This window comes from Agelaius tricolor, unplaced genomic scaffold, assembly GCF_023055355.1.
Source record: "Agelaius tricolor isolate 1412-34295 unplaced genomic scaffold, bAgeTri1.0.p SCAF_28, whole genome shotgun sequence".
Taxonomy (NCBI): domain Eukaryota; kingdom Metazoa; phylum Chordata; class Aves; order Passeriformes; family Icteridae; genus Agelaius; species Agelaius tricolor.
In genome coordinates this window covers 9,294,972-9,321,253 of record NW_027269288.1, presented here as the reverse complement: position 1 = coordinate 9,321,253, position 26,282 = coordinate 9,294,972, and the positions used below count along the sequence as shown (strand labels likewise).

General features: G+C 42.5%; 1 protein-coding gene across 4 annotated transcripts in view; it reads left to right on the top strand.

Annotated features, from left to right (window-relative positions):
• Positions 1–3,211: 3,211 nt before the first annotated feature.
• Positions 3,212–26,282, top strand: part of DVL1 (dishevelled segment polarity protein 1) — a 48,905-nt gene continuing 25,834 nt past the window's right edge. For 2 of the 4 annotated variants that reach the window (XM_071449213.1, XM_071449214.1), the window contains exons 1-4: positions 3,213–3,673; positions 16,834–16,903; positions 23,393–23,514; positions 25,419–25,531. In XM_071449213.1, coding sequence (XP_071305314.1) covers positions 3,504–3,673; positions 16,834–16,903; positions 23,393–23,514; positions 25,419–25,531 — 475 coding nt within the window. In that variant the 5' untranslated portion in view covers positions 3,213–3,503. Of the gene's footprint in view, positions 3,674–16,833; positions 16,904–23,392; positions 23,515–25,418; positions 25,532–26,282 lie in introns of all 4 variants that reach the window. The other 2 variants (XM_071449212.1, XM_071449215.1) reach the window with 2 other exon arrangements.

Below are 26,282 nucleotides of genomic sequence, written 5' to 3'. Positions count from 1 at the left end.
GGGGAGAGAGTTCACCCTGTGCTCAGCCTGCAATACAGAGCAATACACATTAACACAAGATGATAACCTTTTTCTGTTTTCATTACATGTTGATTTATTGTTACAGGAAACCCAAACCAACAAAAGCACACAAAAAACAGCACTCATCTACCATTAACATCCCCTTCAGCTTACACACAAACTCACCATCCCTCTCATCACAACTGCTAAATTACACTCCAGCAATTGTTGGTCCTCGGGAACGTGGTTCCCAAGAGCCTCCAAAAAATCCTCCTGCCTGACAAAAACCCCGGTCCCTGGACGGTCCACACCCAAACCCTGGCGATGAACGTCGCCTCGCAGACTGACCAGGACTGAGGGAAAAAACCCAGCCGGGAGGGAAAAAAAAAAGTGTCTGATCTTGGCAGGAGTTGTTTTTGATGATGAGTTTATTTTTCTTATCTTTTACATAGGAAGGGTGAGTTCAGCTCACATCTTCACAGCATGGTTCAGAAGGTCTCAAGACCCTTAGTTACAAGACCTTATAAAGATTTATTAACCAATAAAACACTGCCAACAAGGATATTTATGGTTTTGATCCAATCCTTAAATATTTCATCTTATAGACCCATGTTACAGAGTAAGATTTCTTAGTTAATCATGTTATGACACACAAACCTACAGTTCTGCATTCTAAACTCCTTGTTATCTTTATAACTACTTTTTATATCTTAAACTATTTTTATATCCTAAACTATTTTTATATCCTAAACTTTTTCTATATTTCAACTTAAATCTTTTAAAAGGTTTAGATATAAAAGGTTCTGAGGACCTAAACCACAAATAAATGTTGATTACATTTAAGCCCCAGGGAGCTTTGCAGAGGTTACTGCAAAGTCTTTTGCTTCCCTCTAGTGTTTAATGTCTCCATTTCATTGTCAGTGACTGCCCAAAGTTCACTGCACACAGAGGGAGAATAAATGGGAAAAAAAAAAAAAAATCCTTGCAGATTTTCCAGACCAGATCCAGGAGAAGTTGAAACTCTCTCTGCTTTGGGATCATTTCCATCTTAAGTTCATCTTCTGTGTCAATGCCAATCTTGCCAACAATCCTCAAAGTGAAATTTTGTTCTTTTACAGATAAATTCTTGATATGAAAACCACCCAGGACACCTCTGGGTGGGTGCCCAGATCTTTGGTTTCCCTTTTGTCCCATCTTTTCTACACATTTATTTTTGAAATATCGGCAAAATGTTTGCCCAAGAATGGAGGGTTCAGTTCTTTTCCCATTAAGGTCATGTGTTCTACCTGAGGTTCAAGAATTGTTTTAGAGATTCTCCAGTAAAAATTTAGAATCCCTAAACCAAAAACATCTTGGGGCAGTGGTTTAGGTCAGAAGCTCTGCTGAGCACCCAGAGTGTGAAGAGCTCTGAGAACTCCCCAAGACAAGCAAAGAAGCATTGCTGTAATTCTAAAAGAGTTTTTTAAAATGGCTTTTTTAAAGGGTTTGCTTATTCCCTGTGTGTGAAAATGAAGAAAAGGGTGAGCAGCTTTTATCCCTCAGGACACTCTTTGCTCCCTGCAGGGCCTTGCAAGACTTTTCCCTCTATCACAGAGAGCATAGCACTATTAGCAAGAGATTTTGTTTCTTTTTTGCTGAAGTGTTAAGTCCTGAGCTCTGTAAGACACGAGGTGTCAGCCCTGATGGGCCAGGGCTGCATCCTGTACTCCTGTGTCCTCTCTTTAATTGGATTAGATGCTGCTTTGACTGCAGCATGAAAGTGCTCTCCTCTCTCCTGTGCTTTCTGGGGAGCTTTCTGTGACTCACAGAGCCAGCCTGATCACTCTGCTCCGGGGTAATCATCTGACAATGATTATTTCCAGCTGTCAGCAGTGAAAGCAAAGCTCAGGGAGCAAGAACAGAGCTCTCAGCAGGTTCAGGCTCTGGGTGGACACCTAGGGAACACAGGAGGTCGTTAAATACCAACTGAGGGGAGCAAATGTTAATGTTTTGCCTGAGTTTCATGCTGCAAGAACTCAGAAAATATTGCTCATGCCAGAGTTATGATCCCACCAAAGGGAACTTTCCCATTCCTGCACAGTGGTTCTGATGGATTCTGGTGCACTTCCCACACAGGAGCACTGGGGTGCTTGCAGAAACTGCTAGGACAGAAAGGTGAATTCACATTTTTGGAGTTTAACTGAAAAAGGGTTTTTTAATAAGCAGAAGATTCCTTGAGACCTAAGAACACTGCTCTGAGATCTTCATTTTCTTGTTTTTGGGGACTTTATAGAAATAAGGATGAATTCTTTCCAAATATATCACCTGTGTGGCACTAAAGATTTTTTTTCTGATTTTCCTTTCCTCATCCCATCCTCTTCCTTTTCCTCATCCCTATTCTTATTCTCATCTTCTTGCCTTTCCTCATCCCCATCCCCATTCTTATCCTGATCCCTTTCTCTTATCTCATCCACTTTCCCTCCCTATCCCCATCCCCATTCCCATCATCTCCCATTTTCTCATCCTCATTCTTATCCCCATCCCCTTTCTCATTCCCATCCCCTTTCCCTTCCCTTCCTATCCCATCCTTTTCCCTCTTCTCATTCCCATCCCATCCCCTCCCATCCTCTCCCCTTTTCTCATCTTCATCCCCTTTCCCATTCTATCCTCTTTCCTTTTCTGATCCCAATTCTCATTCCCATCCCTTTTCCCATTCCATCCTTTCCCCTCTCCTCATCCCCATCCCATCCTCTCCCCTTTCCCCATTCCCATCCTGTTTCCCCATCCCATCCTTTTCCCTATCCTCATCCCCTTTCCTTTCCCATCCTGTCATTTTCCCTATCCCCAACCCCTTTCCCATCCCATCCCGTCCCGTCCCATCCCATCCCATCCCATCCCATCCCATCCCCTTCCCCATCCCATCCTTTTCCCTCTCCCCATCCCCTTTCCTTTCCCATTCCATCCTCTCCCCATCCCCATTCCCATCCCCTTTCCCCATTCCAATCCCCTTTCCCCATCCCATCCTCTCTCCTCTCCTCATCCCTGTTCTTATTCTCATCCCATCCTTTCCCCTTTCCTCTCCCCTCTCCCCATACCCATCCCACCCCCACCCTATTCCCATCCCCTTCCCCTTCCCTCCCCACCCCTCCATCCCATCCCCACCCTCCCGCTGGCCCGGGCCGTGCTGCCGCCGGGCCGGCAGGGGCGGTGTGCGGGCGCCGCGGGCGCGGAGCGGGGGCCGCGGAGCGGGCGGAGGGCGCTGCCCGGGGCCGCCCCGCTCCCCCTCAGGCCGGGCCCGCCGCCCCCGGCCCGGGCAGCGCCGCGGCGGCGGCGGCGCAGCGAGGCCGGCGGGGCGGCCGGAGGATGCGGGCGGGGCGGGCGCGCTGCCGTTCCCGGGTCGGGCAGCTAGAGAGCAGTGCAGGGATCCCGAGCCTGAGCCCGGCGCTCCCTTCCTGTGGGCAAGGCCGACAGCGCAGCCGAGCGCCGGCCGAGGCCCGGCCCGGCCGCCCCCGCTGCGCTCGCCCATGGCGGAGACCAAGATCATTTACCACATCGACGAGGAGGAAACGCCGTACCTGGTGAAGCTGCCCGTGCCGCCGGAGAAAGTCACGCTGGCCGATTTCAAAAATGTCCTCAGCAACCGGCCCGTGCACAGCTACAAGTTCTTTTTCAAGTCCATGGACCAGGATTTCGGGTGAGCGGCCGCGCTCCGGGCGCGACCCCGGCCCTCGCTGCGTTCTGCGGGCCGCGGGCCGGGCAGGGCTCGCAGCATCCCCGGGGCACCTGCCGGGCTCGGTCCGGCCCGGCCCCGCTCGGCACCGCCGGCGCCGCGAACATGGCGGGCGCGCCGGGCCGCGGGCTCGGGGCTGCCGCGATCGCGCCCCGCCGTGCCCCGGGACCCCCCCGTGCCCCCTCAGGAGCGCCACGGGCCCGCCCGGAGTCGCCGCGTTGCCCCCGGGCCAGGGCCGGGGCGGCGGGGACGGGCTGCCGCAGCTGTCACCGCGCCCGGGGAGGCCGCGCAGCGCCCGGGCAGGGCGGGCGGGCCCAGGGTGAGCGCCGAGGGGTCCCGGGGAAGAGCAGGGGAACCGCGGGCAGCGCTACCACCGCCGCTGTCACAGATCTGACGGGTGTCACATCCTCGGGGTCGGACGGGTGACAGGCGGCCCCGGTTGAACGGGTGTGAAGTGGTCGGTGGGTAAATGGGGGACGAGTGGTCAGTGGTCAAACGGGCGTGAAATAGTCAGTGGTCAAATGAATGTCAAATGGGGGAGAAGGGGTCATTAGTTAAACGGGTGTGGAATGGTCGGTGGTCAGACGGGTGATAGGTGGTTGGTGGTCAAATGAATGTCAAAGGGTTGGTGGTCAAACAGGTCGGTGGTCAAATGAATGTCAAATAGGGGACAAGGAGTCAGTGGTTAAACGGGTGTGGAATGGTCAGTGGTTAAATGGAATGGTCAGTGGCCAAACGAGTGTGAAATGGTCAGTGGTCAAATGAATGTCAAAGGATTGGTGGTCAAATGAATGTCAAATGGGGGAGAAGGGGTCAGTGGTCAAAGAGGCGTGGAATGGTCAGTAGTCACATGGAATGGTCAGTGGCCAAGCTTGTGTGAAATGGTCAGTGGTCAGATGGGTGATGACTGGTTGGTGGTCAAATGGGTGTGAAATGGTCAGTGGTCAAAAAAATGGGGGACAAGGGGTCAGTGCTCAAACGGGTGTGGAATGGTCAGTGGTCAAATGGAATGGTCAGTGTCCTAATGGCTGACAAGTGGTCAGGGGTCAAACGGTGCCAGGGGCTGTGCTCAGACCACAGCTGTCAAATCCTCGAGGTCAGACAGGTGTCAGACGGTCCCTGGTCAAACGGGAGTGAAGTGGTCAGTGGTCAAATGGGTATGAAATGCTCAGTGGTCAAATGGGTACAAACTGGTCAGTGGTCAGACAGGTGACAGTGGTCAGTGGTCAGACAGGTTCAGGGGCTGTGCTCAGACCGTGACTGTCAAATCCACTGGGGCCAAACAGATGTCGGATGGTCCCTGGCCACACAGGTGTCAGGTGGTCAGTGGCCACACAGGTGTCACACAGTCCCTGTTTGAACAGGTGACAATCACCTTGTGGTCAGACAGCTCCAGGGGCTGTGCTGGGCCAGCAGCTGTGAAACCCTCGGCTGAAGATGGTCAGTGGCCAAACAGGTGACAGACGGTCAATGCCCTCTTCCAAGGGCACAAGCTGAGCTGGATGAAAGCAGGGCTGGACTTTGAGATGACCTCTGTGGTGGCCAGAGGCAGCTGAGCGCCCGAGCCAGGGGTTTGACATCGTCCTATGCCACCGGGCTTGGCGACAGCCAGAATAAAATAAAACAATGCAAGTCCCTTTGACAGCTTGCCAGACAGTAACTTTCAAAATGTATTAATCCTTTTGTAGCAAATCACTTCTCTTTGTACTCACATCTGTCGCTGGCAAGGCAATTTTGCGCAGTTAAATACCTTGCCAGGAATTAAAAAAAAAAAAAATATGGAGCAGGTTTGTGGGAAACTCGTGCGGACCTGACTCCAAAACAACGCCGTGGTTGAGGTGCAGGGTTGGTGTTTGGTGAGATAGATCACCCCAAGCATCCTTGGATGTGTTGTGCAGCCTCTTTTTTATCCCTGAGACCTGAACCTTTCATGCTGATTGTGTTTTTCTCCCTGGTGGAATGTGGATATTGTTTGTTGACACGGATTTCTGATGTGGTGAGTTGTTAGTGTTGGCTTGTAACCACAGGAGTGTTCGTGGATTGACTTCTTGTTTTTCTCACTTGTGCAAACATTTTTTTTTTGAGGGGGGAAGCAACCCTACAAAATGTTTATTTTCAGAATAAATGTGATTATTGGTAAATATCCCTCCTTCACCTCCCTGAGTGACAGGGACACGTTGTTGTCGTAGAAATTCAATGTTTGTGGTTTGATTTCACTAAAGGAGGTTGGGATTGTTCAGGCAGCAGCTGCATGGTTCCCAGTGCCACAGAAATTTACAAGTAGGAAATATAAACTATGCTGAGGCATCTCGAACACACGGGGATGTTTTGGCTTTTAACCAGGAAACAGAGTTTGTAACAAACCCTAGAGTGGATTTTGTTATTAGTCTGAAAATTGGGATGAAATTTGTCTGTTCTTCTTGGAAATGGTCTTTGACCAGGAAACAAAGTTTGTAACAAACCCTAGAGTGGATTTTCTTATTAGTATGAAAATTAAGGTGAAACTTGTCTGTTATTCTTAGAAATGGACATGATGGAAGATGAAGGGCTGCAAGGATCAAGACCTGGAAATTCAGTCTCTGTTATTTAATCAACAGCATTTGGTGACAATCCATGGCCTCGAGACAGCTCAGAGTGACTCTGATGTAGGACTCCTGAGCTTTGTTTGCATTTATTTTCTATGTCTTGTTCCTTTTGTGTTTGTGCCTCTCTGAACCCAAAATATTTGGGAAAATCAGAAGAAAATTCTGAAATCAGAAGAAAATTCAGCTGAATTTTGGCTGTCTTAGTGAGTGTTAGTAGTAAAAATGGGCTTTGTTTTCATCATCTTATCTGCAAACTGACTTTTTGTTGAATCATGGAATATCCTGAGCTGGGAGGGATTATCCAGCCCAGACACCCCAAAATCCCACCCTGGGAGCTCCTGGGGCTGGGACCATCCCCTGGGGCTGTGCCCAGAACCCTCTGGGGGAAAACCAAACTCCCCAAATCCCTCCCAACTCCCTTGGCCCAGCTCCATCCTTTTAATTGTTGCACGCAGGCAATTCCAGCTGCTGTTTCCACAAACCATAACAGAGCTGTGGCTCTCTAATTTCTCCCTTCTGTGCCTGAAAATCTCTTGCCTGGAAGTGGAGCTGCAGGGACATTTTGGGTGTCCTCCCCAATGGTGCCAAGCTGGGATTTGGCTCGGTCCGTTTAGGGCAGTCCCTAAAATCCTGAATTTTTTCACTGAAATGTGAAAAGCAGTGGTTGTGTTAGGAAAAGAAATGTTTTCCTGCAGGATTGGAAACAGACTTTTTGTGGAAACATGGAATATCCTAAACTAGGAGGGATTATCCAGCCCAGAGATCCCAAAATCCCATCCCTGGGAGCTCCTGGGCAGTGCCCAGAGCCCTCTGGGGGAAGAACCAAAATCCCAAAATCCCTCCCAACTCCTTTGGCATAGCTCCATCCTTTTAATTGTTGCAAACAGGCAATTCCAGCTGCTGTTGCCACAAACCATAACAGAGCTGTGGCTCTCGAATTTCTCCTTTCTGTGCCTGAAAATCTCCTCCAGAGCAGCTCTTGCCTGGAAGTGGAGCTTCAGGGACATTTTGGGTGTCCCTGTGGTGTCCTCCCCAATGGTGTCGAGCTGGGATTTGGTTTGGTCCCGAAATCCCTGATTTTTTTTTCACTGTGCAATGTGAAAAGCAGTGGTTGTGTTAGGAAAACAAATGTTTTCCTGCAGGATTGGAAGGAGCTGACTCCTTGCAATTCTGCACATGCTGTTGTAATTAAGGCCCAGCCTTTCCTGGATGCTGAAATAATGGAATAAATCCTGTGCTCACAAACCCTGCACGTGCTGAATGCTTTCCAGCTGGGATGGGATGGGATGGAGCTGGGTCCTGCATGGGGCATGGAATTCAATGGAATTCAAGCCCTGGGTTCTTTGCTCCTTGGAAGGTGCAGGAGGAGGTGTGGGAGGGTGACATTCCCATCTGAGCTTTGCTTACAGTTTAATTCATAAATTAAATTATAAATTTATATTATAAATATATATATATATAATATATAAAATTATTATATTATAAATTACATTATAAATTAATTTAATTTTAAATTAATATAATTTAAATAATTAAATTAAAATATATATAATATATATTATATATTATATATATTATATATTTATAAGTTTATATTATACATTATAAATTAAATATTTTAATTATTAAATTTCAAATTTAATATAATTTTTTTAATGTATTGCCCTGCCACTTTCCCCTGTGCCAGTTCTGACCCACACAGGGATGGCCCTGCCTTTTCTCTGCTTTCCTCCTTCCTCCATCTGTACCATAATGCTGATTTTAAGGTGCAAGATGTCCAAATGGAAGTGCTTTTGTAGCTTCTGTTTTTATTCTGGTTGCTGGAAAACCAAGCAGGGATGTTCTGTAACAGCCTCACTGCTGTGACAGCATTCACCAGCAGTGAAATTTAGGAGAGGTGATATTTGAGGAATGTTTTTCTAGACTAGGGGCTGTGTCATCAGCTGATTTAATTAATTCCAGCCACTGATTCTTTCCTGAGGGCAAAGCTCAGAGGCCATTTCCCATCGGTGGCACTGCTGATTCTCAGGTTACTGCCCCACAGAATTCTGTTAATTCTTTGATGATTAAAAAAATGACAGCTAATGAACACATCTAAAAATAAAGCTGCAGTTTGTGATGCCTGGGTTCTGGTGGTGGAACAGTGACAGCTGTGTGGGATCCAAATGATTCATCAGGAATCTCTGACAGATCCTGCAACAGGAATCCCTTTCTGCTCTGAAATATTTGATATTTCCAGAGCAAAGCTCATAAAACACAATCAGTAACTTGCAGGAGCACAGAAGGATCAATGTGGAGGATCCAGGCAATTAAAGATGTTAAATTTTCTGTAAATTTATTTATTTAATTAAACATATTTAATTTTCTGTAAGTCTATTTAATGAAACATATTTAATTTTCTGTACATTTATTTATTAATTAAACATATTTAATTTTCTGTAAATGTATTTATTTAATTTTCTGGTTTGAGGTTTTGCTGTTCCAGTGTGGACAGCAGAGTTTCAGTGAAGAACAACCATCCTAAAGACATTTTCTGTCCAGAACTGGATAAAAATTCCTGTTTGTTGTGGTTCCTGTGAGTGGGGCAGGAGGAAGAGCAGAGTTGTGTCTGTTCTGGCACCCTTTGGGTGAGGTTCAAATCCTCATTCTTTCCATTGTGTGCACTAATGCTCCTCTGATTATTCTTCTGCAGGGACTCCTCCAAGGAGTGGCTTTTTCAGCATTCCTTTGGTATCAGCCCAAGAGCTCCCTTTCAATCTGCACTTGGAGCTGCAGCTAAAAATTGGTTTTTTGGTTGAAAACCGGAGAGAACATGAGATTTAAAGCAGTAGGAATCCAGTTTGGGAGCTGATGGGGTAAATTTTAATAGGAAAGAAACATGGGAAGTATTTTTTCCCTTTTTTTCAGTGCAGCACCCCTGTTCTCACCCTTGCCCTGAGGTGAGTCAGGAGTTGGTTTCCAACTCCTGAGAGGATTTTCTGATTCTTCCAACCCCTGAGAGGAGTTAAAACCAGGAATCCTGACTGCCAGATCTCTTGCTGTGCTGTAACTTCATCATTAGGTCCAAGGAGTGGCTTTTTCAGCATTCCTTTGGTATCAGCCAAAGAACTCCCCTTCAATCTGCACTTGGAGCTGCAGCTAAAAATTGGTTTTTTGGATGAAAACCAGTGAGAAAATGGGATTTTAAGCAGTAGGAATCCAGTTTGGGATTGGGATTGGGAGCTGAATGGGGTAATTTTGAATAGGAGAGGGACATGAGAAGCATTTTTTTGCCTTTTTTCTGTTATCACCCTTGCCCTAAGGGTGAGTTAGGAGTTGGTTTCTAACTCCTGAGAGGATTTTCTGATTTTTTCCCCACTTTCTTTCAGATTAATTCCTGGAAAATTTAAGGCCAAAGTTCTGTTGGATTGTGGATTTAAAGCTACAAATAACAGGTTTATAAACATTTCTGAGAATGTGAGGTGATAGAGCTCTGGAGGGACAGAGGGGAGTTTTAGAGGGGATTTTTGGGATGGGATTTTTTCCCTGGGATGGATTTCCCAGAGAATCCGTGGCTGCCCCGTCCCTGGACATGTCCAAGGCCAGGTTGGAACACCCTGGGTTGAATTTTCAAATCCCTCCCAACCCAAACCATCAAATTCTGGAATTCCATCAAATTCTCATTTAGAAGTCAAATGCAGTTGGGCTGGTGCAGCTTTGGAATGCAATTTTGCATATGGAAAAAGGTTCATTTCTCTCCCCGTGATGCACAAAATCCCAGCCCCTTTTATCTGAGCTGTTTCTCTCAGGTTGCTGAGATGATTTTTCAGGAGTGGGAGGTGGGAAAACAAACAGGCAGAGCTGGGCAGGTGAAGAATTCCATGGGGCCCCTCCCAGAAAAAGCTCCCTGGGGATTTTTCCAGCTCCTGGATGATGTTTCCATGAGGAATTTTTGGAGGAGCACCATTTCTTGCTGCATTCTTGGCAGTTTTAAAAAGTTTTAGCTGAGTGATTTGTGGTTTTAGAGCTCTGTAATTTTTATTTCCCTTAAATGACTCAAAGAGCTGTTGGCAAATGTGGTTTTTTTTGGATGAGGGACAAAGAGTTGGTGGGAAAAGCTTCTGATCCACCTGGAATACAGAATTTTTGTGTCCTTCTGGATCCTCTAAATTGGACAAATGATAAAGAACTCAAAAATCTGTGTCAGGTACCCTGTGAATCCCTGAGCTTTGTGTTCTCAGTTCTTCAGGAGCACAATAATAAATGAAATAATCTCTGCCTTTCCCTTGCCACTCCTGAAATAAGGGAGGTTGGCTGGCCATGGTTCTGTGGACACCAAAATCCTGCAATCTGTGCTAGAAATGCAATTTTTCTAAGTGAAATAGTAGAAAAAAATGGAGCTTGGAATAGCTTGGAATAGCAAATCCATGCCTAAACGTGAAGGTGGGGCTGGGGAATTGCATTTATTACCAAAATCTTGTTTAATTTCTCTTCTGGAAAACCTTTCCCGCAGTGAAAACACAGATTTTTCACTCGGTGTGGTGCAAATCTTTAAAGAGACACCACAATCCCATCCCAAAACTGCCTGTTCCTTCATTTATGGGATTTAATTTATGGGACTTTATGACAAGCTGGGAATCTCTCTTTTAATACCCAAACCAACCTGTAGGTCCAGTTATACTTTGAATTTGCAGTGTGGGTGGAATTTATTACCTGGTATGAAGAAAAGAGGTTTTTCTTTTTTGTTTTTTTGATTTTTTATTTTTATTTTTGGACCCAGTTTTTCGTGGTGTGAGGAGTGAAGTGCCCTGGGACGGTGTTTTGGAGCTCTCAGGACCTGCAGAGCTTTGGATTCCCACCCTGCTCATCCCTGAGAGCTTTTTTATTTTATTTTCAGTGTCCTGCCCTGAGTTTGGAGCATAATTGCACCCTAGGGAAAGCCAAACCCCAGGCAGCTGTTGGAAATGGGCATTAAACATTAAAGCTTTTACAGGTTTGGTTTTTTTTCCCCCTAAGCTGTTCTCAAGAACTGCTTAATTTTATGGGGGTTTGTTAATATTTATTGTTTATTGGGAATGTGGGTTCAGGTCAGGATTTTTGTGACCTGTCCCTTTGTACTGAGATTTTTCTTGTTTTTCTGGCAGAGATGTGCGTGTCCCTTGGGAATAAATTCATTAACACCTGGGAGATTGAAATCCAGGCACATAAATAATTTACTAAATAATACAGGGAGGAAAAAGGGAACTAAGAGAAAAGCCTGGAGATTTTCAGTGGGGCTAAAATGCTTTGCTTGTTTTATTCCAAACCCTTTCTGAGGAAATTGAGGAAAAGAAATTGAAGAAAAGAAATGTTAAGGTTTTAGGATTCTAAAAATCACCCGTTTCCTTGGCTTCTCTGCAAAAATAATATTTTTTCTAGTTTAGCTGGGCATGGAGTGAGATATAACACCATGCACAGTTGTGTCTAGCAGTGCTACAATCAAACCAGACTCTATAGATCTCAATTTAAATGCCATGAAAGTCTGTATTTTAGTGGGATTTTCACACTTTGAGCACTGCACAGCTATTGAAATATTGTTCCTTAAGGAGCAGAAAAGCAAATTATATTCCCTGCATGCCACTGCTCTTGGACAGCCAGTCATTAATATTTTAATATTTTATAAAAATATCTTAATATTTATTAAGTAAATTTAAGTAAGTAAATTAAGTATAAAATATAAAATATTTTAATATATTACGTATAAAATAGAAAATATTTTTATACAATATTTAATTTTAAATATTTTATAAAAATACGTTATACTTCATTTGGAGGGAATGGGGCAGGATTTCTGGCTTGGGGCTGAAAGGGGAGGATGAGGCAGGGCTGGGCTGGCAGCCCAAGCAGCAGTTGGTTCAAAACATGTGGGATTTTTTGGAAGGAGTCCCTGTGGCAGTGCTGAGGGCTGCCAGGACCTTGCAGTGTGATGCAGAGGGCAAAATGGGATTGCTGCACGTGGAAATTCCCTTTGCAGAGTCACACAAGGAAGAAAAACCCATTTTATTCCTCTGTTTATCCCTGTAAATTCAGCACATTACTTTATTTTCATTCCTTTTTCTGCATTGGGAAGGTGGCTGAAGGCTCTCTGTGCTTCCCTCCTTCCCAACTTTCTTTTTGGATTTGTGTTCCTAAACCCCTCTCCAAGCAAGGAGGTTTTCTGCTGAAAATCCCATTTTATTCCAGTGTTTATCCCTGTAAATTCAGCACATGACTTTATTTTCAGAGGAAAGGAGAATTTCCTCCTGCATTGGGAGGGTGGCTAAAGTTTCTCTGTGCTTCCCTCCCTCTTTTTGGGATTCATTTTGGATTTGTGTTCCTGAGCAGAATTCCTGGCTTCCCTCACCAAGTAAGGAGGTTTTCTGCTGCTCCAAATTCTGTCTTTAAACTTCAGAAAATTCCAAGGAACTTTTCAGCAGGGCTGTTCTGCACTTTTCCAGCAGTGCAATGTCCCAGCTCGAGGTGACGCAGCACTGTGCTACAGGGCAGAGCCTCAGTAAATTGAATTATCCTTGAATAACCAGAAAAAGTGAAGCTTTATGTTTAAAATCAGTGCAGATTTGGGCTGATCCTCTGCTTAAAGAACACAATAATTCTTGTATCATTCATATGCTTAAACTTAGCTTAATTTGAGCTTTGGTGCAGGACCAAGGTGCCAAAACCTCTACAGCATCCCTGGAAGGTGATGAATTAATTATCCCTCACATGCCAAAAATATTTGGAATTATCCCTGGCATGCCAAATATCCCTGCAGGAATAAAGGTGGGGTGGAAAAACCAGGGAAGAGTCAATCCTGTGGGCAATGAGTGTGGTGCTGGAGATCAGATGTGGCAGAGGATAACTGGGCTATAAATCCATGAATTAACTACATAAATACATGAATATAAATACTGATAATTGCAGGCAGAACCTCATTTTTCCAAGTGGAATGAAAAATCAACCCTGCATTTCCTATCTTTGTGGTGCTGGAGGAAAGGAGAATTTTATTATTAAAATAAAATATTTCTTTTTCCAAGTGCAATGAAAAATCACCAAGCTAATTGTGGAGAATGCAGCCTGTGCCAGGCATGCACGATGAGAGTGCAGCATTATCAAACTCATTGTTTAATTACCAATTAACTCAGTGCTGATGAATCAGAGCCATTATAGGTTTGTCGGGTTCAGGTGCCATCAGGTGCATCCCAGTTTGTGTGGAATCAGGAATTCTTCTTGGCAGAAAGAAAATGATGCATGAGAAAAAAGAAATTATATATATAAGAAAAAGAAAACTGTATATGAGAAAAAGAAAATTATATAGGAGGGGGAGGCTGAGCCTCAACAATCCTTGATTTTCAGGCTGAAATCCTGTCTGGAAAAAAAGAAAAATTCAGGATGCTGAGGTGAGGTGAGAGGTTTGGGAAAGGCAGAAATCCCAAATTGTGCAGGGAGAGCCAGAGCATCCGCACAATTCCAGGAAGCCACAGCAAGGAGGGGCTGCTCCCAGCAGTGATTGTTTAATTTGCTAATTAGTGCTGAAATCTCCTCAAAGTCAAATAAAGCAGAGGATGTGAGCTGCTGGAGCTGCTCCCTCCTCCCCTGCCCCACATTTCCGCACCCCCTTTTTGGTTTGTAGTTTTTTGTTTGTTTTTGTTGTGGGTTTGTTTTTGGTTTTGTTTGGTTGGTTGGTTTTTTTGGTGGTTGTTTTTTCGTTTTTTTGGGGTTTTTTGTTTGGGTTTTTGGGTTTTTTGGTTTTGTTTGTTTGTTTTTGTGCAGATATTCATGGATGTGGGGGCTTTGCTGGTGTTTGGGTGAAGAGTGGGGTATTTTTCATGATTTGTCTCTGATGTGACCTTGGCTATGTTATTTTACCTTCATTGCACCTGGTAGATGCATTTGAGGGATGAATTAAAAGCTTTTTGTGCAAGGAGATTTTTCAGGATTGCAGCAAAGAGGGAGATGCCACAAGTCTGTGAAGAATATTGAATATTTTATGTGAATATTGAAGAAAAATCTCTAAATTTTTGGTGTGCTGTGCTCTCTTTTTCCAAGGGGCAAACCTGGAGGTGGGAGCAGGGCAGGCAGAGCTTTGTTCAGACTTTGTGGCCAGGTGTTTTATTTTCTTCTCCCTCTGTTCTTTTACCTTCCTTCCACCTGGTAGATGCATTTGAGGGATGAATTAAAAGATGTTTTGTGCATGGAGATGTTTCTGTGGTAAAGAGGGAGACATTACAAGTCTATGAAGAATATTGAATATTGCCTGTGAATATTGGAGAAAAATCTCTGATTTTTTGGTGTGCTGGGCACTCCTTTTCCATGGGGCAAACCTGGATGCGGGAGCAGGGCAGGCAGAGCTGCTGTGACCTGGAAATGTCATTTTTGCTCCAACTTTGTGGCCAGGTGTTTGTTTGCTGTGCCCAGCCCCAGTTAAACGGGAGGTTGTGTGTGCTGGAGCAGGGCTGCCAACAGGCAGGACGTGACCTGGGAAATAAAAACCCCTTTTTCTGACAGGGGATAAACGTCTCCCTCTCTGGGCCTTGCTATCAGATGCTCTTTGGTCTTATTTTCAAACACGGTGTCCATTAGCAATCAGGTTGAGAGCTCTGGGGATTTATCTCCAGGGTGGACCACATCCAGTGCCAATATTCTTCACCTCAGGATGAGGTCTGGGATAAATCACTTTTTTTTCCTTGCCGTGCTGTTTTGGATTGGAATATTCTTCACCTCAGGAAGAGGTCTCTAAGAAAAATCACTTTTTTGTCCTCTTATACTGGTTTGGGTTGGAATATTCTTCACCTCAGGATGAGGTTTCTGGGAGAAATCACTTTTTTTCCCCTCCACGCTGTTTTGGACTGGAATATTCTTTACCTCAGGAAGAGATTTTAGGGAGAAATCACCTTTTGTCCTTGTTACACTGTTTTGAGTTGGAATTTTTTTTCACCTCAGGATGAGGTCTCTGAGGAAAATCACTTTTTTTTCCCTTTCTGTGCTGTTTTGAGTTGGAATATTCTTCACCTCAGGAAGTTTTTGGGAGAAATCACCTTTTTTCCTTGTCATGCTGTTTTGGGAAGAGATGAGAATCTTGACTCCATGTTTAAGAAGGCTGATTTATTATTTTATGATCTATATTTATGATATATATTATATTAAAAGAAATTATATATGTATATGGGAGAAATTTTGTATATGGTTTTTATGGGTGCAGAAATTCTGTGTGTGATTTTTGCTGGGTGTAGATATCCTGGGTGTGATTTTTGCTGGGTGCAGAAATTCTGTTTATTTTTACTGGGAGCAGAAATTCTTTGTGTGATTTTTGTTGGGTGCAGAAATTCTGTTTATATTTTTTGCTGGGAACAGAAATTCTGTGTATGACTTTTCCTGGGTGCAGAAATTCTCACCTGGGATTTCTGGGATGCCCTGAGTGTCATTTCCTGCAGATCCTGCCCTTTCAGACATGCAGATAAAATTCTTGCAGCACCTTTCTCTGCTGATCCAGCACTGGAGCTGTGCTGAGTGAGTGTTCCCTGTGGGAACACACAAAATTCCAGTCTGTCCATGGAGATCCAGGTGTTGAAATCCTGGGTTTGCAGCTCCAGAATTACAGGTCTGAGAGCTTCTCTGCATTCTTAGGGGTTTTTAAAGCCCTGAATTTCTGCTTTTAGTGGAGTTTGCTCCTTGGAGTCTGAGGATAAATGACTAAAAGCAAGAATGGGATCATATGATCTGATTCCTGCTGCCAAAAGATGAAGGGAGGACAGATGGTTTAGGAATTAAGTGAATATTTTACGATGTTTTTCTTTCCAATAATAGAAAAAAAAAAATGGGGGGTGAAATTGCCTAATATTGCCCTGCCAGTCATTAACAATGCAAATAAATGTGGAGGAAAAAAAAAAAGTTTATTCCTTAAAATGTGTGGGAATACAGGCATTAGTGGATTAGTGGTGGAGTTATTTATTTTTATTTAAAAAAAAAATCAATTTGCTCTTTTCTCCCTTCTAACCACCCCCCTGAACACGCCACTGTTTTATCCCAGTGAGTTGCTTTGTGGTTATTGTGGTTTTTCTTCACCCAGCAACAAGACAAAAACATAAATAAAGGAAAATGTGCTTGTGGATCCACAGATTTTGATGAGACTTCAGGCTTCAGATTGTCGAAAGCAAATCTGGCCCTGTTCTGCAGTGAATTTGAGGCCAAAAATCTGGTTTTGCTACAAATGTGTGATCTGTGACACAGCACAGGGGGATTTTAGTCCCCATCAGACATTTCAAGGCTCTGGGGAGACTCCAAAATGGGAAATTCTTGAAATTATTTTAGTGCCTCCCAGTTTGGGGTGGTTGTCTGGAACGTTGTTCTACCCTTTATTTTGATTTATTTCCTCTATTCTCAGAGTCTCTCATTCTTTAAACGCAGAGCACCTGCTGGCACCAACATTTTAATGAATAAATTGCATTTTTCCTGAACAATTGGAGAAAACCATTGTCCCTTCTGATCTGATGTGATTTCAAATTCCTGATTTTCTTCCTTTTGTTGTTTTATTTTGTTTTCCAGGGTGGTGAAGGAAGAGATCTCAGATGACAATGCAAAGCTGCCCTGCTTCAATGGAAGAGTGGTGTCCTGGGTATGTTGGATTTTGTCTGTGGAAATCTGTGTTCGATACTGGAAGCTGATTTACTGTTTTTGCTGGGATGAAGGAACACAAGGAAATAATAGTAAAGTAGGTTTATAGGAGTTTTTTCCAACTGAACAATCGGAACAAAAGTGGAATTATCAGGTGGAATGAGCAGCTCTTTCATTCCTGTGCTGATTTTAGGAGTTGAAGATCTTGCAACTTACACTTCTTACAAATTTTTTATATTTTAACAATTTTTATATTTAACTGTTATTTTTATATTTATTTATTATTTTTATATTTTAACTAAACTATTATTTTAATATTTTAACTATTTTTATATTGTAACTAAACTATTATTTTAACATTTTAACTATTATTTTTATGGTTTAACTATTATTTTTATATTTTAACTATTTTTAAAATATTTAAACTATTTTTTAAGTATTTTAACTATTTTTTAAAAATTGAGTAATTTTTATATTTTAACTATTTTTTAATATTTTAACCATTTATTTTTGTATTTTAACTATTTATTTTTGTATTTTAACTATTTATTTGAATATTTTAACTATTTTATCCCTTAAAATATTTTAGCAGCCCAGACATTGAAGTTATACAGAATAAGGACATTTGCTGCCTGCTGAGCAGCTTGACCTTTCCCAGCCTGGCTTCTTGCAGGCAGGATTACATGGAAATAACACAAAAAATCAAATGCAGAATTGATTGCCTGCTGTTTCCTGCATGCAAGGAGAAGTGCAGTGTGTTTTTCAGACTGGCTTTGACTGGGAGATGCTTCTTGAGCAAAGATTCCTTGTGGATCAGCCCTGCTGGGAAATGCTGGATCACACAGCTCCAGCCACTTCTTCCTGCTCTACTGATTGATTTTTATTTTAGGGCACTCAGATTCTGGCAGCTGGGTAGTCCCAACAGGTTTTTAGTGTTAGGCAAGCAAAACACATGGCTTTGTAAAGCTGAGTTTAAAATCAGTCCTCCCACACACACCCAAATGTGTGTTAAGCACTCAGTAGATTTTGTATTAATTGAGGTCTTAAAAATTGGGATTTTCAGTCTGTGCTGTCCAAAAGTAGCTGGGAATTGTGTTCAGAAGGAAAAGTTTTTTTTCGCCCTTTTTTTTAGGACCTCCCTACCTGTTTTTTTACCCTTTTGCTCCAACCTTTAGCCCAAGCAGCAGTAGGTGACTGATAACCAAGGGGCCTTTTCCAAGAGCTCAGCCATGCATTTCCTCCCAGCAGCATCAGAATGCCTTGCCTGGGGCATGGAGGAGTGCTTGAAAGCTTTATTTTGATTTAAAGCTGCGTTTCTGATCCAATTCCAATCTAAAGCTGGACAGTCTCAGAAAAAGGAACAAGCACCACTTGTCTCCAGGAAAAAGGGAAGGTTCCCTGGGTGAGCAAATTGGAATAATTTCATTCCAAGGAATAAAACCATTGACATGAGAGAATCAAACTCATGTTGAAACAGAGAATGAGAGCTGAGGATCCATCTGCAGGCAGCACCAATTTATTAATTTCCCCAATTTCTTCCTTTCTTTATGAGGTTGTGCCCGTTCTTAGGTGGGAATGGGATTTGGGATGGGGATCCCTGCCGCAGGAGGGACATCCTGGTGTTCCCTGGCTGCGCTCAGGGGTTGGGTTTGGCTGCAGGGCTCAGAACTGCTGAGTTTGCTGCTCTCAGGATGCCTCTGAGCTCTGCTGCTGCTGCTTTTGTCTCCAGTCCAAGGCCTTGTTTTGGGCATGGAGGAGTGTTTTGAAGCAGTTATTTTGATTTAAAGCTGCATTTCTGGTCCAATTCCAGTCTAAAGCTGAGCAGTGCTTTAGATTGCGCCACTTGTCACCAAGAAGAAAAGATTCCCTCGATGAGCAAATTGATTGTCAAAGGAATAAAACCATTGGAATTAGAGAATCAAACTGATGTTTAAACACAAAATGTTTGAGAGGTGATGATCGGGCTGCAGGCAGCACCAATTTATTAATTTCACCAATTTCTTCCTTTCTTAATGAGATTGTGCCCTGGGAACTGGATTTGGGATGGGGATCAGTGCTCCAGGATGCCCCTGAGCTCTGCTGCTGCTGCTTTTGTCTCCAGTGCAAGGATCACAGAGCGTGGGGCTCTGCCAGGGTGGCAAGGGATGGGACAAAAAGGGATTTCATGTGTGATTAACAAGCAGAAAAGAGAGTCCCAAAAGCTGCAGATGAAGCAGAGTAGGAAATGGAGCTGGGATTTGTGCTGCCATGGCCTGGGAGCAGCACTGGTGCCTTGTGTCCTTTGCTGGTCACCAGTATCCCTTGTGAAAGCTGCCCTAGAACAGGGGCTGGACAGAGTTAAAGAATAAAATAGGGATTTATTATTTTGGGGTTGTTTATTATTATTATTATTATTATTATTATTATTATTATTATTATTATTATTATTATTATTATTATTATTTAGACCATATAAAATATATAATATATTTTTATATAAATATATATTATATAAATGTATTAGATCTATTATATTTATATAGTAGATATATTTATAAAAATATATATTTATAAATATATACATATAAATATTAAAATATATATACATATAAATATATACATATATATATATATATGTAATACTATTATTTTCCTTAATGGGGCATTTTTTGTGTGCTAGACTGAATTTTTTCATGCTGCTCAGGATGAGTTATAAACCCACCCGTATTTCAGGATGGATTATAAACCTCCCCAGTCCTGCAGAGGCAGCAAAGATTGGAGGAAGTTGGGTTGGATTTATTCCTTCAGAACTTGTTTTTTTCCTGCCTTCTCAGCCATCAGCTGCTTCCAAATTTCTCCTGGTTTAGTGCATTTTGTGAGCTCCTTTTGCAGATGATGTTGACAAGGGTTTCTGCTCAGCAATCAGCTGAAACATCTGGGTCTGACCTGCCTGATGAATTGCAAATTGCTTTTTCCACACTAACACCCATAAAATTGCAGGGCTTATCTGCCTCTATTTGCTGCTAATTACTGCAGGAGTTTTATGTAAATCTCACTGGAAGTTAATTGTTCCCTTTCGAATTCTTTAATATCCCATTCACTGGGACTTAACACATAATTGCACACAAATCTTCCAGGGATGGCAAACTTGGGTCTTTACCTTTTAGAAACATATTTTTTATATATATATATGTAATTTTTATATATATTATATGTATATATATCAAATATATATATATGTATATCAATATATACATATATATATATAATTTATATATATTATGTTTTTATATATGATATATAAAAATATATAAAATAATACAAAATATAGAAAATATAAAATATATTATAAAGATATAAAAATAAATCTTATAATTTTATATATAAATATAATTTTATATTAAACATATAAACTATAAATATATAGAGATATAATATTAATTATATATAATATAATTATATATAATATATAAAATATATGTATAAAATATATAAACTTTCAATATGTTCTTTTATATCTTTTAATATATTATGATACAGAAAATACAATACAAATTATTTAATATAGAATATATTATATATTGTATTAATAAATATAAAAATATAATTATATATAGATAAAATTAGTATATTATATATAAATATATAATTATATATGTACACACACTCCTTTTTTTTGTGTTTCAGCCAGGGTTATTTACTTATCTGTTTTTGGTTTTTTTTGTTTTTTTTTTTTTTTAATGGGCCTGAGCTTTTTTTGTCCCCAGTGCTATTAAATGTGTGTCAGCTGCTAGGAGACAGTTGGGATTCTTGCACAAACCCATCTGTGAGGATTTTGTGCTCCTGGAAATCACTGCAGCATGTTTCACAGCCCCAGCACACGTGTAAAAAAAATTCAATGTACACAGCCCCAGCGCATGTGTAAAAATGGGAAAATTGAGATTGCTGTGCTCCTGGAAGTGACTGCAGTGAGTTTCACAGCCTCAGCACTAAATGTAAAAATGGGAAAATTCAGTGTACCCAGCACAGCTGAGCCTCCTCTTCCCCCCACCTCTCCCTCCTGACTGAGCCTGTGGCTACTTTGAAGTTTCCACCAGGGCTGACGTGGGGAAATGTGAGATTTTCATCTTTTTTAATGCCATTTGAATCCTTCTATTTGTCAGAGGTGGGAACTTTGATCTGGGTGTCATCTGCAGGACTGATTTCCATAGGGGAAAATCTTCCAGGGAGGATCTGCAGGTCTGGATTAGTGGTGAATTAAAGTCCCTGCTGCTAATTAGCTATTTCAACTTCCTCCCTTCCCTCCTGTGTCCTGCTTGTTTTCCTCCTCCACAGCTCAGATCTCCTTCCTTTGATTTCAGCCTGGGTTTGTTTTTTCCATTTTTGTTTTTTTCTTGTGTGTTTTTGGTTTTGGTTTTTTTTTTTTTTTGCTGGTGTTGTTGTGGTGGTGGTGTTTTTTAAGTATGAAATAATTTGGGACAGAGCTGCTTTTTCCTAGGTTTGTTTGCAAGGAATTCTTTTAATTCCTTTAAAAATCCTTTTTTTTTTCTTTTAAACTGGTTGATCTTTAGTTTTTTTGACAATACAGAGGCTATCATTAATTGTGTGTCAGAATTCTTAATTAACTACAGTAAATGCATTTACACAAACACATCTTCTGCCAGAAATAGCTGATATTGTCCTGTTTTTGTAACATACAACACAAAATATAATTTTTCTCTGAGAATCATTTGTTTGGAGTTTTCTGGGACTGCTTACCTGAATGAAATTCTTAATGCAGTTTTGCTTTTTGCCTTTTTATTTTTGGGCCTTAACTGGGCAATTTGAAAAAAAAAAAAGTGGAAGAAAATATTTTTTTACAATAAATATTTTTCTGTTCTTTGGGGGAAAAGTGGAATGGTGGAAGCTGGGAGTGTGGCAGGAATTGGTTTGTGGCTGCTGCCAGCTCTGTTATCGCTGTTTTTTAGGAAGGATTTGCACCATCTGGGAACAATTCCTTGCCTGGCTGCTGGGAATGTGCAGTTCCCCATTGGCTGGCAGTGATGTCACTGCATTCTGGGAGGTTTTCCCTGCTTTTTCCTCCCCGTTATCTGGGTGCCAGCAGATAATTCTTGTCCTGTTTGTACATCAGCTTTTTCCAGCCTCTATTTGCAATTATAATGAACTCCGTGGTGGGGCAGAACCATTTGACAAGGGCAGCACAGGAGCTTCAGGGCTGGGAAATGAAAAAATAAAAATGCTCAGAGCTGAAGCAGGGAATAAAAATCCCCAGGAGCAGAATCTTGGATGAAATGAGCTGATTTCAGGGCCAGTCTCTTCACACTTTATATAAACCCTCACTCATCCCAAGCCTCATCTCAGCACAGACAATTTTTCCTTGCTCAAATAAAAATCCTTTTGCTGATGAGGTTTTAGCAGAGCTGGGGAGTCCTGGTGCCTTTGAGGGAATTCCTGGTGGAGCACAGGAATTTTTTTGCAATTCCTTTTCTGCAATTGCTCCTTTGGGAACAGCCTTGTGTGGATAATGGGGCACAGCTCTGAAGCTTTGACTTGGGATTTGAGCTGCCTCTGACTTGATGGGAAAATTATTTCCAGCTCAAAGATGAATGTGGCTGTTGGGAAGTTGCTGTCAAAAATATAAACGGCTCTTTTGGGTATTTCTTTAGTCACTGGGATGCCTTGGGAAGGCTGAGCTAGAGCAGAGTTAAAGAATAAAGCAGGGATTTATGAAGTTTCTCCTCAATGGATCCACCTTGGGCAGCACAAGAGCTCAGCCAGGGCTGCACCTGAGATGAACCCAAAATGGTCCCAAAATGAACCCAAAAAATGGATGATGGGTCACAAAATAATAAGTTTTAGTCCATTTGCATCTTGGAGTGAATTGTCCCATTCCAGCCGCAGCCCCTGCAGTCCCATCCTTGTTTTTCTCTCTCCAGCCCACGCTGTTTGTGCTCCTGGGCTGAGATTTGGATCATTTGTCCTTGGTCCCCAGCTGGAGCAGGAATTGTTTTGTCTCCCTGCTCTGTGCACAGAGCTCACCATCCCATAATGTGAAGCCCAGACCCACCCACTAAAGCAGCACAGAATGTGAAAAATAGAAAATCCAAAACCTGAGGCATCACTTGGGATCAATCCCTCACAAGGCTCTCCCTGAGCTCAGAGAAACACCAAGAGCTGCTGCTGTTCCTCAGTGGGAGTTTCAATATTGTACTTTTGCTGCTGATAAATTAATCAATTTTAGCCAAATGAGATTTGAGATATGGGATTTAGGATAATTCCCAAGTACTCGGCAGAAGAATTCCTGGTGCTTGCAGGAATTCTGTGCCCATCCAGGCTGGTGTTTTCACGTGGAACCTGAATTTAACCCGAATTTAACCTGATTTTCTGCCGGTTTGGCAGGAATCCCTGCACTTCCCTTCAGATCCTGGAAGTTTGGCTGTACACTTGGAGAAGCTGGTGGGATTTTGAGGATGTAATTTTGTGTAAGTCTGTGTTTTTTTTCTGTTGGCAGCTGGTCCTGGCTGAGAGCTCCCACTCTGACACAGGCTCCCAATGCACCGAGAGCCACGTGGAGCTGCCCCCAGCCCTGGAGAGGACAGGAGGCATCGGAGACTCCCGGCCCCCCTCCTTCCAGTAAGCCCCAATTTATTCATCAGATTCTCATTTAGCAAATTGATTTATCAAATTCTCATTCCCATCTATTTCTCACCCTCATTTTCCTTCCTGCTCCAAGCCAGCTGTTTGTTGTTGTGAGCATAAAAATCAAATATTGAGGAGTTAAAAGGGAGATGTGACTGAAAACCCCCTGTCATTGTTAAGAGTGAAATATTTATCCAAAATATCTCATTTTCCAGCCTGCTGTGGATGAGTTAAGTAGGGAGGGAGCCCAAAATGCTTTTTGCAGTGATTAGTGTGTTCTGTGTAATTAGGGAGGCTGCAGAGCCAGCTGAAGGCTGCTGGCAGCAGGGAGAATTTCCACCAGGAATAATAATTCTGATTCCATAATAATTCCAATTCCATGGCCATCCAGAGGCTGCCAGCGCCAGCTGTGGCTGGGAATATCTGCTTTGATATTCTTATTTCCTCTTCCTGATCCTTAGATATCTTCATTTTCCAGGGAATTTCCACCAGAAAAAAATTCCTCCTTCCACCAGGGGGATTTAAAGCAGGGCCTTGTGCTCTTAGGCTGTGTTTGGAGAAGGAAATATGGCCTGGATTTGCCTTTTTTTCCATTTTGTTTTTGGGATGGAAGTTGCCTTGGAGAGCTCTCAGTGTTATGAGTCTTTTTAAAATAAACCTTTTAGAGGACAAGAAATGCTGGGAAATCCTGGCAGTGCCTTGCTAAGGCTGTGCTGCCCTCCTGTGTTCTGATCTGGCCAGAAAATAAAACCAGGCTTTTGTCTTTCCTGGCCTAAACCTGCCTGGCACAGCTGCAAGCTCCAGCTTTGTTTAAAAAGAGAATTAGCTGATAATTAGGCCCGAGGTTTGTGGGTCCAATGCCCTGCTGGTCCTCCTGCTTTGTTTTTTTCCCTTCATTTTTTGCTTTACCACTGATGAAATCCAAATAAAACTTCTTTTGTTTCCCCCTTTATTTTTTGCTTTCCCATTGATGAAACCAATATATATATTGAATATTATAATTAATTAGATATAAAATTTATATATTATAAAATATATATTATATGTTATGTATTATATTATATATAATGTAATATATAATATATGTAATATATTATATGGTTTATATAGTATAATTTAATAATTATTAAATAATTTAATCATTAATTTAATTGCTAAATTAATGGGCTCAGCACTGGGGGAAAAGGCAGCTGGGTTGTTTTTTTTTTTTGTTTTGCACCCTTTTCAATGGTGTAAATCCCATTTTGGAGGCTGGTTTGAGTGAGGATCCTGAGCAGGAGTCAGCAGATGGAGCTGCTGGGATGGCCAAGAGTGACCTGAGCCACCTGTGTGTCACCTCTTCCCTTTGCCAGCTGTGCTGCACTCAACAAGAAATGTTAAAAAATCTGTGTGGCAGCACTGAAATCCCCCTGGCATTTTGGTAGGGAGTAAAATATGTCCCCTTGGTAGGGATTAAAATGTCCCCCGAGATGTTTTCCTGAAGGACAACCTTGATATCCTCATGGCTGTGGTGGGCACGTCAGCCGTCGCATCTGTGCTCAGGGAGTGGGGTGGGCAGGAGTTCTGAAATGGGGAAATAGCTTCACCCTCAGGTGCTTTGGGGTTCTCTTTTCACCCCTCAGGTGGGTTTTTATTATCTTTTCACCTCTCAGGTGGTTTTGGGTTGTCTTTTCACCCTCAGGTGTTTTTTGGGTTCTCTTTTGCCCCTGGAGGTGGTTTTTGGGCTCTCTTTCCCCCCTGAGGTGTTTCTGGGGTTTCCCATCAGCCTGGGCCAGCGTGCAGCGCTCACCCTCAGCAGTTCTGTACCCTCTGCCCCGAGCTGCTCCCGGCTGGAGCTGCCTGGGTGGGAAGGGCACCGCCAGAATAACGCAGTGATCGTCCCCTGTGCTCTGTGCCAGCCCCAACGCTGCCAGCAGCAGGGATGGCCTGGACAACGAGACAGGAACCGAGTCCGTGCTCAGCCACCGGCGCGAGCGGCACCGGCGCAGGAACCGCGAGGGCCACGAGGACGGTGAGTGCCTCCTCGTCCTCCCCTCCCTCATCTTCCTCACGGCTCCCGGAGCAGCAGCTCCTCTGTGGGGTTTGTGAGGGTCCCCAGGATGAGGTGAGAGAGGAGAATCTGGCTCTGTATTCTCAGAAGGCTGATTTATTATGATATGAGATGATGTTATATAACATGATATGATATATTTTATTCTCTATTCTATATTCTATTCTCTATTATATTCTCTTATATATTTTTATTTTATATTATATATTATTTCCTTTTATATTATATTTTATTTCATTTTATATTATATTTTATTTTATATTATATATTCTATTCTCTTATATTAATGATGTTATGTTGCATGATGTTATACGATACTAAAACTATACTAAAGAATACGAAAAGGATACAGACAGAAGGTTTAACAAGAATGAATGATAAAGACTCATGGCTGACTCCTCAAAGTCTGACCCAGGTGATGGTGATTGGTCATTAATGAAAAACAATTCAATGAAGCCAATCAAACATGCACCTGTTGGTAAAGGATCTCCAGCCACATCCCAAAGCAGCAAACACAGGAGAAGCAATCAGATAATTATTATTTACATTTTTCTCTGAGGCCTCTCAGCTTCCCAGGAGAAGAAATTCTGTTGAAGGGATTTTTCAGAAAATATCACGGTGACACTCCTGCTCCTCCTCCTCCCCAAGAGACTCCTGGCTGCATTCCTGCCAGCTTTCAGGGACTCTTCATTATTATTTTAATGCAATAATT